This window comes from Mus caroli, unplaced genomic scaffold (genome assembly GCF_978045245.1).
Source record: "Mus caroli unplaced genomic scaffold, Mus_caroli_1 scaffold_17, whole genome shotgun sequence".
NCBI lineage: Eukaryota > Metazoa > Chordata > Mammalia > Rodentia > Muridae > Mus > Mus caroli.
In genome coordinates this window covers 78176129-78190946 of record NW_028227272.1, presented here as the reverse complement: position 1 = coordinate 78190946, position 14818 = coordinate 78176129, and the positions used below count along the sequence as shown (strand labels likewise).

The window sequence follows — 14818 nt, the reverse complement described above, 5'->3', positions numbered from 1 at the left end:
GTTGGAACTGAAAAAACATGTTTGGAAAGTAAGGAAAGAACCAGAAAGTACAGCCGTTTCTGGGACTTGCTCAGACTGATCAGAGACAGACTACTTCTTTACAAGATAATCTTGAGTAAGTGGAACAACCATTCTCCATCCTAACATATGCTACATCCCATTCTATGTAATGCAGTTTATCACTTGTTAAAAACCCCTGCACAAGATTGAATAATAAAAAATAAGAATTAAGGAATGGGCTGAAGGACCTGAAGGGGATTACAACCCCATAGGAAGAACAACAGTATCAGTTAATTGGACCCCTAAGTAAGAGCTCCCAGGGACTAAATCACTAATGAAAGTGAAGAAATGGGCCAGTCCATGGCTCCTGCTACATATGTAGCAGAGGACTGCCTTATCTGGCTGGCATCAGTGAGAGGGGAGGTGCTTGGTCCCGTGGAGGCTTGATGCCCCAGAGAAGGGATATGCTACAGTGGTGAGACAGGAGTTGGTGAGTGGGTGGGTGAGCACCCTCTTACAGGCAAAGGGAACAGGGATAGAGGTGGGGGGTTTGCAGAGGGGAGACCCAGAAGAGGGATAGCACTTGAAATGTAAATAAATAAAATGACTAATAATAAAAAAGTAAACTAATGCATAGGAAAATATGCTGGGGAGTTATTAGAGTTATTCTCCTTCATTTAATTAGTTCAACAAATTTTTATAAATATTGTGTTCACAGAGAAAGCAATGAAGTGTCTAGTCATTCTGTGTTTTTCTGGACATTTCCTATACACATCCGTGCAGGTAATGGTGCCAGATCAAAGTTTGTGTGAGCAGTCACCCACATTCCATCCTCTTCTAGGGGGTGAACAAATTTTTCTATTAGTACTTACATTTTTTCTTTGTTCCTCAAAACAAAACTGTTTTTTTCTCTAAGTATTCACTTTTCTTTCAACTCCAGCTCCCTGAATGTACTCTGCTTGGAGAAGAGATATGTTGGGTGCTCTTAATTAGTATTTTTAAAAACTAAACTTCTCCTGGCACACAGTGACATCCATATGCATCATTTGAAAAATGGAGGATTCCAATCGGAGGCGGGGTGGGGCAGGTAAAAGACAGCTGAATAGGAAGACGTAAGAAGAAGATGACAAATCATAAATGCTTATTTCCGTTCATATGCCATAGTTTACTACTTCAATTGTCCTAGCTTAAATGAGGTATATTCTGCCCAAAGAAGTCGTTCATTACCAGCTGCTAAGAAGAACATTTTTGATAAAATATTTCACTACAATGCAAGATTTACAGTAGCCTCTTGGAGGGCTGCATAATGCTCAGAATTCTGTTCCATTCCATCTTGTAATAAAGAAAGTAGGATACTGAAGTTGGACACTTAATAACCATTTTGGATAGGGCAATTAAGGCATGCATAAGCCAGGGAAGGGGACATGAAGTCATTGGATACGTTCTTGAGTTTTGATTTTTAAAGCACAAGCCATCTCCCATCCCTGGAGATGTTGGATGTGTTCCCGTTCGACCTTTGAGGGGGCTTTGAAATGAAATGACTCATCTAGATTAACAATTGCCATGATTATGAATTAGGTACGATCTGAGGAAGAAATGAGAGTGAAATGGGTGAATCAGCACGACTACTTAATCACTAATTGAGAGTTGTATTTGAAGTTAAAAGAAAAAATACCCCCAGAAGGTTCATGAGAAAGAACGAGTGAGCAGACAAATGGTTGTTCTGTAAGGTACTCTGAGGTATTGCAAAATGCACTTTGTACAGTTCAATGCTTTCATCTCTGGAGGTAGTCCTTGAAAATGCCTTCAGAAAGTCATCAAAGAGGGGTAAAATAAAGGTGGCTACCAGGCAAAAGAGGATTTCAGATGATAAATTAACTTCATTAAAATAATCAAAGAGCCTAGAAAAAAAAAAAACAGGGTAAAAATTTAACTGTATTTTTTCTCTTTTTTTCCTATAGGTACAATTTAGAATAGCTTTGCCATGACCATTGAATACATGAGCAATGCTTAATCATCTTCCAAGATTGTGTTAATTTTAAGGAGTGGCTCCATTGACATATTAGACATATCTTGGTGACAATATTTGTGTTTATTGTAGTATTGCAAATTAAATCTATTGTCTTAGATTATTTTTCATTTCTTTTGTATTTCATTTCTATAGGTACATAGATTCCTATATGTATGTATTTTAGAAAGATATTAGGGAGTCAGAGAGACAAAGAGAGACAAAGACAGGTCTGGAGTCTAAACTCCATTAATATCTCCAGTGGTTTACATATATAGGGTTTTAAATGTTAACTTTTTTAGAATTAATGAACTTTTCATTGACAGTCAAATTACTTTTCTGTGAGGAAGTAAGGTCAGCGGTAAAGTAGGGCAACCATGCTACTCCTTATAAATTAAATAATGACTCCTAATTTATGGGAAGAACATGGTTTGTCACATTCATGGTCCCAATATATACAAAACACTTGAAATAAGTGCCTAGGCCAACAAATACATTCCTAACCAACTTAACCATTACCCGAACCCAGGATCAAATATATTTTAAAATAAACCTGACACTTTGGTTTGCTCTGTTCTAGTTAAGATGTAAATATTCACTCAGTATTTATTTGGTAAACATACATTGTTTTTCCAAGAAAACACATACTGATTTACAATGAAGTCTCTATAGGAAGGGAAGCCAGTATTGGAAGGCTTGCTTGCATTTGTGGTATTCGCAGAGAAGACAGTGATGAAATGTGAAATATCTGTTGAGCTGAATTTAAGAACATTGCAATTTTGAGGAGTAACAAGTAGGTAGTAATTACTTGACACATGATAGAAGAATGAATGATATCCTCAGTGGTATGGGGTTAAAGCTAAGTGATAAAGAAATGTAAAATTCTGAGCATTAAATGGTTTTTTTAAACAGTATGAAATGAACAAGCCACACAGGCACAAATTTTAAATCCAGGAATTCAGGGCAAATGTCTTCAGCTTACATCCCAGCACACAAGAAATTCTAGCAAAGAGTGGTATAGAAAACACATAAAATGTAAGAATAACTGTTCTGAGTTCAATGCTCATAATAGATGGGATGAGGAGTTGAGTGCTAATTAGCATCCCTAGCATCCAGAGAATCAGCCCAAAGGTAAAGACCACAGAACACAAATGTGCACACAATGAGACATTATTTAAACAACTCCCTAATTCACAGTGTCCAAACAAACATTGAGGTAAAGGCAGAAATATATTTAAAAGCTGTGGACTATATAAGGTGAAATATCCATATAAATTTTAAGTATTTCTTTTAGAATAAGGAGCTTTATGTCTTTAAGATACTGTGTACTTCATTCTAATTTGGTCACACTAATTTTCAGGGTAACTGTTGCTCTTGAAATTGGTAAATTAACATTGACTGTAGAGTCTCTTGTTTCGTTGTATGTCTCATAGTGCACACGCCATACATTTAAATATGCTGAGTTTTATTTAACTTTCAGTGATTGATATTTAGAATCTTGTACCTGATATATATGTATATATATATGGTATATATATATATATATATATATATATATATATATATATATATTGTTATAAGCACACACGAGTTTACATATACATATATTCATATATACATATATATGCATTTATATATGTATATACAATATATATTATTTTGTGATTGGGTATGAGAAAAACTCCCGTTTCAAAGAGTTGACACGTTGCTTAATTTCAGTATGTATGAATTTATAGAAAGGAAGGTAACAGCTTTCAAATACTAGAAGGTATTTCTAAAAAAAGGCTGTTTCTTACAATCTTTATATGTCCCGCTCTTCACATGCTTCTCATACACAACAAAGAATGAAGTGTTGTGTAAGAAGGCATTTGTACCACCCTCTTTGTTCATGCTCCTTGCATGTAGTGATGTATGCAGAACACAAAGTTGTGATTTTGCTGTTCAAAGGCAAAAATGAAATTGTTCTGCGTGGGTAGTATGCTCAGTACTTTAATCTACAGAAATCTATATATGAGTAAAAACTGGAAATGTAAAAATGATAAGATTGTTCTGTACTAAAAATAGTACACATTTTCCTATAAAGGACAGGGCGCTTCACTTTAAAGGGGATGAAGATGACAGCTCCTCTAAGGTGGGATGCTTCCTTGGAGTGCCCCAGGATTAGTTTCAATACCCAGCCTCACCTCAAACTCACACATGCACAATCACACATGCATGCATGCCCATGCACATACTCATGTGCTCCCCCTCCCCCTCCCCCTCCCCCTACCTCTCCCCCTCCCCCTCTCCAGGTCTCTCATAAAACAATATGTAGGTGTACTTATGTCGGTGCAGGAAACCTATCAACATAATATGATGTGTCTTAAGAAAATCTCATCTGTACAGTTGGCATGTAGAGATGTGCCTTTGATATTATAATTGCACATCCTCAATCCCAAGACACCTTGGTATTATAAAAATAAGAAATTATAATGTCAAATCTTATGAAAATACAATAAGAGGAAAAACATTCAAAACTCTCAGAGATCTGTGGCCTAGCCATAACAAGAGCACACAATCATAATGATGACATTAGATAGGGAATGTGATTTACATAACAGTGTTAACTACAAGCTATATTAGTGTAATTTCTACTGGTATTTGTACCCAGTTTCTGCAGATATTTGAGTCAAGATTCAAGGCATGGAGAGCATTCATCAGGAAGTGAAACTTTTTTTTAAAAAAATGCAAAGAATAAAGTAAATAAACAGAATTTTGCCCAAGGCAATGTGATTTCAACGGTCCTTCAGTAGCCATTTTACCTTAGCAGAGATAAATGTTAGTGGTAATAGTTTCCTAGATCCCCAACACAAGCCAACACTTACAGTGGAAGAAGGTGCATCAGTGGATTTTCTTCGTTTGATTTTGTCTTCAGGCATTGCTGCAGTTTTTGTGTTTACAAGAAAGTTTGCTCTTGGCCATTTAAAAACTAAAGAGCTGGAGAAAAGACTCCATCAATCAACACCTTTCCTTCGCCATGGTGGATCATTTCACTATTTACCTTCAGTGAGTAAGGATAGATGTGTCAAGATATACATACTGGAACAGAAGCACTGAAATACAGCTTGAATGTGTTTAATGACCATTGACTATAAATTTGGGAAGGCAGTCCAGAGAACACACTTAAAAGCTCTACACAAATCAGTCACTCTCAATCGCAGGTACATCATCTATGAAATATGACTTAATCAGGAATAAATGAGGTAATGAGTCAACTGCTCACCACAGTTACACAGCATAAAATTGGCACTCAAAATATTATTCCCTTTAATTTCCCTTGGACACTAATGGAAACATTTTCAGTTGGGTGTGCACAGTGCCTAAAGTCTTTGTGTGCCATATGAGGTCTTAGTTTTCTACAACTATATATATTAGTGTTTGTGACTGTGATGTCAAGTATGTGTACATACCTATTCATGTGTATGTTTGTGCATAAATGTATAGGCACATGGATATACAATGTTATATGTGATACAATGATCTAGATTGAGTGGCTATCTCCACTTATTTATTCTTTTTTTTTTCTACGAGCACCTCAGTGAACCTGTAGACTCCTGATTTTGGCTAAGCTGGCGAGGGTTGGTACTCAGAGGCTACACCTGACCTCGCAACCCTACAGAGATGCCAACTGCATACAACTGTGTTCAGGTTTTTATGTGGGTGTGAATCTTCTCTAGACATGCACATCCATCACTTTTCCAGCTAGGCCATTTTGTTCAGACACAGTGTTCCACAGTTATAATTATTCACACATACTAATTACAAGGGTCATCTAGGTTTTCCTGTGACATTTACACATACACACCTATACTGCCCTTTAATCAACTCCACTCTCTCTGCCAGTCCTCTGTTATGTATTTTTTTTTCTTTTGTTCTATTCTCCCAAGAATAGCTTTTAAAGCTATGGACAAGAGGAGAAAATTATTTAAGTGGAAATTCTGAAATCATCGCAAAGTTTGAAAACTTTCCCCAAATACCATATGTGTATGTGTGTTAAACATATGCTAAACATTAATTAAAATACAAATTCTGACACAATAGCAAGATAAAAGTAGATAATAAGCAAAGGTAAGTAATAACTTTGAGAGGAAAAATAAAATCATTCCTTTTAAAAAAATGTCATTGGAATTTTTAACTAGGTGCCTGAATAATACTTTTAAAGAGATAATCATGAAAAAAATCGAAATTGCCACAAATATTATTTTATTGCATTGCATTATTGTTATTGAAATATTATCATTCTTTCTGTCTGATAAGTTCAGTATTTTAAGTACTCCCTTCTCCCTTCTTTATTTGTATTGGATATTTTATTTATTTACATTTCAAATGTTATCCTCAGTCTTTCAAATTAAACTTGTATGAAAGATTTATGTTTGCAGCCAGGCCAGGTGGTTCATGACTTTGATTTCAGCATTTTGAAGGCAGAGAGGGCAGTGACCTCTGAAAGTTCAGGGCCAAGCATAGTCTACATAACAAGTTTTAGGACAGACAGATCTATGAAATATGGAAGCTCATCTCAAAAAGTGCATATAAAATTTGATAAAAGATCCATTACTTTCAGAGAATCATATGTATATCCACTGATTCCCTCTTCATCCATCTGTATCTGGTCAGCAGTTTTACAAACATCTTTATCAAGTCACTTTCCTTTTCAATAGGCAGGCCCCAAAGGTCTACCTATCAAACTTAGTCTTGCTCCAATATCCTACCATGGATGCCATGACTGATCTTTCCAAACCATCCAATAGATTAGACAACTGAATAAATCTTCCAACTTGATATTTTGAACTGGGTTATTCCTGTGGTTGACACAACTGCATCCTTTCCTAAAATTGGGTTGTGTTGTTTCATCTCCTCTATCATTGCCTTCATTTCCTCTAGGTATGGTGAAGCTCTCTGCTCTACTGAGGTAAAATGCAGGTTCATGAATATAGGCTTGGCTTTAGCTGTATTTTATGTTCAAGTAATGATCTCCCAGTTTCAAACTTGATATTTATAGTTTCTTTGCCTTCTGTTACCATGAGAAAGGGAAAGAAACAGGAGATAGTAGAGTATGTCACAGCTGAGCCTCACCATGAAGAGTCAATGAATTTTCATTAAGATACAGGATGAATGCCAAGGAGTCTCTAGGACTGTGGAACAATCAATCATATGATATCTTGATATCTTCTGCCATTTCATATCATTTTGCTGGAAAGTTTATTGCTTTCTCACATGAATCTGATTTTTTCAACCTATATTCTTTTATTTCCTCAACTACCAATATGGATTATCATTCTCTTTCAATCCACACACATAAAGATATTTTCTACAAAACAACAAACTTTATTTTTTAAATGCCATGAGATAGAAGTAACGTTTAAGTACTTAATTCCAAATAATGACTGATCACAATGGATATGAGTAATTAGATTATTGCTCTGTATTGTAATTTTTAATCAATAATAATATAAAAGGACAAAAATCTCCATAGAGTCTTGATAAATTTGAGTTACAGCGTGACTACAACAACCTCAATCAAGAATATAGTTAGCAGGTACTCCCTTTATATACCATCCAAGGCTTGTCAATGTTTCCCTGTGCATGCTTGTGAGTTGTATGTGTTTGTGTGCTCTTGTTGTTGTTTTTGCTGATATTGCGGTTGTTGATGGTGTGTAAGATTGATGCCTGCCTTTTGAAGTGTTGGGAATCAGACCAAGTGTCTCATAAGTAGGAAGCACACACAGTATAAACTGAGCCATACCCTCATGACCGCATTTTCACATTTCCAACTTTTTACCTGTCTCCATTTTTTTTAACTTAACAAACAAGCCATTGATATCAATTTGTATTCAATATGCTTTTGAGTGAGGGGGTACTGTCAAGGGCACATATGGCTTAATGATTGCCACATGCTTAAATAAACCTGGCTCTCCCTCTCCGGGATATCATCAACTGTCCATAGCATCTCAGTTACATGTCAGGGTTGATGAGTCTCTCAGACATTCTTGTCAGAACTACTGTTGCCCTGATCTTGTTCAGGCCTTGTGCCGGCAGCCACAGGGCTGTGAATTCAAGGACTATTCTGAAACTGTTACTTCTGTTAATTTACTGGCTCTCACACTCTCTAAATTTTTAAATCTGCGTAAAAGTTTGCTGTTGCCTGAAGTGAGTTAAGCATGTGGACTAATTAGATCTCTGGTAATTACCCATTTGCTTTTCTATCTGATATCCTCTAAGTTCACTTATCCTAATATGTGCCTACCCTAACACTCCAGTGTAACTTATAAGTGCAAGACATTTTACCAACACCATCTTGCAAATTGAAAAGTAATACATGTGTCTTTTGAGCTTAAGTGGAACCTCACACGGTTGTTCATTAAAAAAAATTCTAATACGTTTGTCTAATAAGGTGTCTGGAACAATGAATATATAAATAAATAAATCATAATTAATGGATTCAATGATGGGAGAGTTCCATTCTTCAGTGGATTAGAGTCTCTAACCATATAAAATATTTCTAATTACAAAGGAAATTTTATGATTTTGTGCAAATGAATAAGTGATACAATTCTATACATTATTACATTTTATCTGTATGGTGATTGTTGAATATGATAAACAACACCATGTGCAATATGTTCAATATTTTACAGATATCACTATCACAACAACCTTTAGTGGCTGAGCATCTAGGTCAAGCACTGGCATATGTTAATGTCCAAGTTTTCTTTTTTTTTAAATATTTTTATTAGGTATTTTCCTCATTTACATTTCCAATGCTATCCCAAAAGTCCCCCATACCCCCCCCCACTCCCTTACCCACCCACTCCCACTTTTTGGCCCTGGCATTCCCCTGTACTGGGGCATATAAAGTTTGCAAGTCCAATGGGCCTCTCTTTCCAGTGATGGCCGACTAGGCCATCTTTTGATACATATGCAGCTAGAGTCAAGAGCTCACAGTCAGCTATTGGATGGATCACAGGGCCCCCAATGGAGGAGCTGGAGAAAGTACCCAAGGAGCTAAAGGGATCTGCAACCCTATAGGTGGAACAACATTATGAACTAACCAGTACCCCGGAGCTCTTGACTCTAGCTGCATATGTACCAAATTTTCAATGAGCAAATAGGTGTTCTGTGAATTTCAGTTGCTTCTTCAAGGTCAAGGGACCCTTGGTCACCCGGGCATTATGCTCTCAGAGGCAATGACTAGTTCTTTCCCTGTAAAATAATTTAATAGTGCAAAACCAAAACCCTATGATCAACCCAAAGACCTTCAAAGATATCTTGTCATATCTATGGTGACAAAGATTCTTAAAATTCTTTAGCACCCCTCTTAATCATTTTCATCTAGAAGTGTCTATGATCATGACATCAGAGCCCTCTAACATAACTAGTGGTTCTTGATTAATTGATAGAGGCGCTGTAAATGTGTGTGCCTAAGAAAAATGCTGTCATCTATTTAGTAGTAGGACCATTCTAATTTAAAACAGTGAAGAACCATTAAAATATGTAAATGGGTAGCACCGGAGAAGTACATGTGTTTGCTGAACGATTAATGGCAGCTCAACTCTGTTAAATGGCAGAATGTTACTTTTAATAAAAGGGCCAGTTGCTTCTTAATGGGTTCCTTTACCATGTAATTTGAAAAATTAAAACTAATTGATAATCTTTTAAATACTCTTAGCCTCCCTGTAATTGGCAGGATATGAAGATGCAAGAAACTCAGAATTTTCTGAATTTAGCAAAACCAGAAAATCATGTGTCTTTCCTTTATAAGACCACTAATGTTGTTTGAATGACTTTCCATATACCCAGAGACATATTAATGACATAATACGTAAAAATAAGGAAATGGCAGTAATAACAAGGCGAGTGCTTAACAGATGCTCTCACCTCCTAGCGGAACACTTTTCTCTACACGATCAGAGGTGCACTGATTCAGACAATGATCCTTAAAAAGAGGCAAGCTAAAATGAGTTCCCCAATGTCAGATGCCAGCAGAAGCAGCAGGACCAGATCTAGAGACTTCCCAACATTCTACCCAGCCCTTCAGCTCTTGCCTGTGAAAAACAAACTCCACAGTTGAGCCTGGTTCCTGGCTTCAGACTGCACAGCACCTTTCTCTGTCTCACAGCAAACCAGCCCATTTGTGAAAGAAGGCCATGTTATTTACAAAATTACTCGAAGCTTGACCTTTTCCCTTTACTGAATGGAGTTCTTTTGTTCCCTTAATTGCTTCTCCTGTAAGATATTACGTCCTAGTGAACTTCAGTCCCCTGTGCCAAGGAAGAAACTCATCAGACACTAGGGACCGTCCACCTGTGCCTACTGCTCACTGGGCTCAGAGTCAGCTTGAGAAATGAAAGAGAGAACAGCAGGCATCAAGCCGGGGAGGGAATCCTCTGAGCTGTTCACTGACAAAAGAAATATTAATTTATAGAGCCTATATTCCCTAAGTTAGATGGACATTCAGTTAGTTCAATAGAAACGTCACAGAAAGAGAATGCAGGCAAAGAATTAGATCAGGGTGGACAGAGAAAGGGTTCAAGAGAGGCTATATGTCATAGCCTATACATAGTGGGCATTTGTGGATTTGGCTCGTAGGCATCCACATGCCTGCTCTTTCTTCAGAAGGTACAGACCTCTCCAATGCACAATTATTAGCATTTGCCTAGGAAAAATCAAATATAAGCAGATGTCCAGATTCGCTCACCGAGTGGGCTTCTCACAGAACCCTCCCCCACATTTTAGGTTAAAGGATGCTATGTATGGTTGACACAGTTTTTAAAGAGAATGGAATAACCCTGCTGGGTTTCAGTGGAGCAGCATTTCTGTTTTACATGTGTGAACCACAGTAACAGACTGGCATTAATCATATTAGATGGTTCTTAAAAGGAGACGAAAATGATTTTTAAACACCTGGAAAGTTTCAGAAGCTGCCCATCCCTATTTCAGACTGGGAATTAGACTTAAAGACAGCACATGCCCTGTTAATGAGAGACTCACTGGAGATTTATGACAGCAGAGCCTGGAACTGAGTCTTAAAGAGAAGGTAAAAATAAATGCACACGTTAAGTAATTATAAATTCCTTTCCATGGGCAACTAAGTTCAGAGTTGACAACCTTCTTTCCTTAGATATTAATCTTTCATTGGAAATGGAAGGCTTTCAAAAGAATATTTCTATTTCAATTTTTAATAAAAAAATCTCTCATCTCCATGAACAATAACACTGATCTGAAAGTAAGGACTGGAGTTAATAGGTCTTGTTAGCTAATTATGGGACTGGCATCCACTTAAGTTAGGTTTTTTTTTTTTTTTCACTTGAGCCATTTTCTTCCATTCTACTGTTGTGGTTCAAAACGTTTTGACTACTTAAAAGGGAATACATCATCGTTGCCTTTCCCCAGTCAAACTGCACACCACTTTCTCAAGCAATAGCTTCAATCATGCTTCATAAAATCCCCTGCAAGTATATTGTTGGAAACGTAAATCAGCCATCTGAGCTTTTAGTATTTCCAAGGCAAACCTGAGGGTCACTGTCTTGTAGGTTTTCATGGCTCCATTAAAAAAAAAAAAAAAAAAAAAAAAAAAGAAAGAAAGAAAGACAGAAAGAAAGAAAAGAAAGAAAAGAAAGAAAAGAAAAAAAGAACAAACAGAAATGCGACTTACACATGGTTCATTTAAAAAAGAGAAAAAAATAAAAAAGCTCCCAATGGTGTGTGTCTGATACTTGCGGCTGCACCCGTAATTAGAGAAGAAAACAGCAGCCTAGCGAAATTTAGACTCCAGGATAAGGATTTCTGTTTCCAGGCGTCTTTGACTTCCTTACAGCACATGGCACAGCGATACTACATGCTTGTTCACAGAAAAGCTAGTTCCCCCGGATACTCAACTAAGGGTGTCTGCATGACATGCCACTGCACGAGACAGAGAGATCTTCTTTACAAAGATGCCATCCGTCTGTCCTGTTTCATTGACGAGGAATATGGGTTCCCCTGCAGGCAGGCTTCCTTGCCACAGTTCTCCTCTCTCACCACCCTGCGTGCTGATTATAAATCAGCTAAATCACAATTTCAAATACAGGCTACATCTAGAGACCCAAAGTGTATCTGCCTTTGTGTACTGTTTATGCCTAGCTACTTAAACATTCCAACCTTTCCCCTTTCCCTGAATTCCAGCACACTTGGCATCAGCGATGATAAATGCACAGACTCTACAACTGGGATGATTTCCTCCAGTCAGCGCACAGTGTAATCATCAATTGGCACAAACTTGCCCCCATATTACTTCACACTACACTCTCCTAATTGCAATTGCATCTAAGTTAGATTTTTCAGACTGCCTTGTTTGAATTCAGAACTGCCTGCCCATGTTATAAATGAACAGTTAAACACAACTGCCAACCCAACCCACCCACAAAATGACAGCTCTGTATCTTGTAGTGAACAAGGGTATGCTGATCTTTGCAAGAGAGGTGAATGGATTAATGAACAAGACTAATATGAGCTTCCGATGGATCTATCTGCATTTTTTTTTCTGAGACTGAAATATTACCCATCCTCTGTTAGGATGGCAGAAAGAGGCACTTTATAAATGAGAGCAGTATCTAGCATGTGAATTTGTACTTCAGAACATAAAAATCTACATCCCATCGCGGTTCATCATTTGCTAACACAGTAGTTTCAGAGAAAGACAGAGAAAGGAAGTCTTTACATCCAAAATGCCAAGCCCTACTGAGGGATGATAGAAGGACAGTGGGTGCAAGAGCAGAAACAAGCATTTCTTGCTTAAAATGGAGTTATACCACCCCCTGCTGGACCACATGAGCAACGCAGAAGCGGTGGGGAAAAATGCTTAGAATTGGATTTAGAGAACATATTTTAACTTATCTTGCATTTTATTAATTTCACAGAAAATGCCGCACAAAAAATATGGCATTCCTGCACTTTCATGTGATAGGAGAATCATGGATATTACCTTTGCCTTTCAGACTTCCACCAGTGCATATTTTGGTATTTTGTCTCCCCCCAATTAAATGTCCAAACTTGTCTGGACAGTTCAAAACGTTTCAAATGATTGTGAATATATTTTATGTGAACGTAGACTATGGAAGTCAGAATGATAAATGCATAATGCCTATCATCTATATACAGATTAGCAAAGATTGCTTCAACCAATTGTCCCTAGGGTTATTCTAACACGTTTTTTTTTTCTCTCTCCCCCACCCAAATTAAAAAATAAATAAATAAAAAGCTCCCCAGTACTCCCAGTGCTCCCCAACCTTCCAAATCCCTTACAGGTGTAATTCAAATCCAATGATAGATCGTGTTCAGATTATGCTATATTCAAAGGAGGGGGGGGGTCACAATGAACGCCTGCAACACAACCCTAGTTTTAGCCATTTGCTGTTTTACAGCATCTATGGCCCCTGTTAGTTTCCAACATAAATAAGCCATCAAACGTTCACTTCACAGCCCACCCCCTCCAAAAAAAAAAAAATTGGTGTTGGGAAAGAAGAAAAGAATCTCCAAGAATTGAATTTCTTGCACACCACAGAGATTTTTGATAAACGACTTTAATGCTGGTAGTTTTTGCCTGTTCTGTAAAACATCACCGTGCCCTTCCCTTCCGCAACCTCAGATATTTAACTGTGAATACACACCAACACACTCGTCCAATTTCGGGTAATAAGAGAGAATAAGCCAAAAAAAAAAAAAAAAAAATCCCAGAAACTAGAGCAATTTTCCCTCCCCTGATCTCTTTTACACCGACGATGCCTATCTCCAATCCCGCACGGTCTCCTCTTATTTAAGGGGTCTTTCGAGCACACGGATAGAATTTGAGGGGCCGCGTAAAGAAAGAGGTAAAATCCCAACAGTCGCCTCAAGAACCACCGCAACTTTGGTGCCTCGGTTTCGTGGCCCCGGGTGCCTCGCTCTTTGCCTCTCCGGGTTGGGTGGAGAGGGGGAGGGAAAGTGAAGCAAGAAAGCCGCACACTCCTACCTTGCCCGCTCCTGACAAGCAACCCGAGCAGGTAGAAGGAGAGGAGGAGGCTCATGTTCAGGACGTGACACCGGCGGACAGTTCCAAAGTTATTAAGTCCAGCCCGGGAGAGAGAACCTTCCGCTGCCACGGCCGCCTCTGCTAGCCCGCCGCCGCTCCCGGGTGCCCCAGCCGCCCGCAGCCCGCCGCGCGCTCCTCCTCGCAAAGTGACTGCAAGCTCCGCGCCTTGCCGCACTATATCCAGGCGGCGGCGGCGGCGGCAGCAGCGGCCGCCGCGGCGGCAGCGGAGCCGGCGGGAGGAGGCGGGGGCGGGACGGGGCGGGGAGGCGCGGCCCCGGCGGATCCCTCCGCGCGCTCGCCTTGCGAGCCAGGCACGCGCGGCCCCGGGATTCGTCCGCAGTGGAGCCCCAGCCACGGGTTCGAGCCCAGGAGTCCCCGGCTTTTCTAGCTATGCGGATGGTGCATGCTCACAGGGAACAGGGAAGCCTGGACACCTGCAGCCTCCGACTCTTTTGCGACCCCGCAGGTGTGGCCCGGTTGCTGAGTACTGCAGAGGGCGAGCCTCAGAGGCACGGGACTTGAGTACTGGGGAAGTATTGACCTTTGGTTCCTACAGAGCTGGGGTGGCAGGGTCTGTGTCTGTCCTAGGACTTAACCCCAGCCTGGCCTGACACCCTTAGTGCTTTGACACTTCCCTGTGGATCAGGGCAACAACTGTCCCCTAGGGTGTATGGCTACTAGCCCCTGCTTTAGATGGACCAAGAAAGGCATTCATGCAGTATGTC

General features: G+C 39.1%; 1 protein-coding gene across 2 annotated transcripts in view; it reads right to left on the bottom strand.

Moving 5' to 3' along the window:
• The window catches only part of Ncam2 (neural cell adhesion molecule 2), a 431584-nt gene extending 417278 nt beyond the window's left edge, over positions 1-14306 (bottom strand). For both annotated transcript variants that reach the window (XM_021184925.2, XM_021184926.3), the window contains exon 1: positions 14034-14306. In XM_021184925.2, coding sequence (XP_021040584.1) covers positions 14034-14088 — 55 coding nt within the window. In that variant the 5' untranslated portion in view covers positions 14089-14306. The remainder of the gene's footprint in view (positions 1-14033) is intronic.
• Positions 14307-14818: the final 512 nt, after the last annotated feature.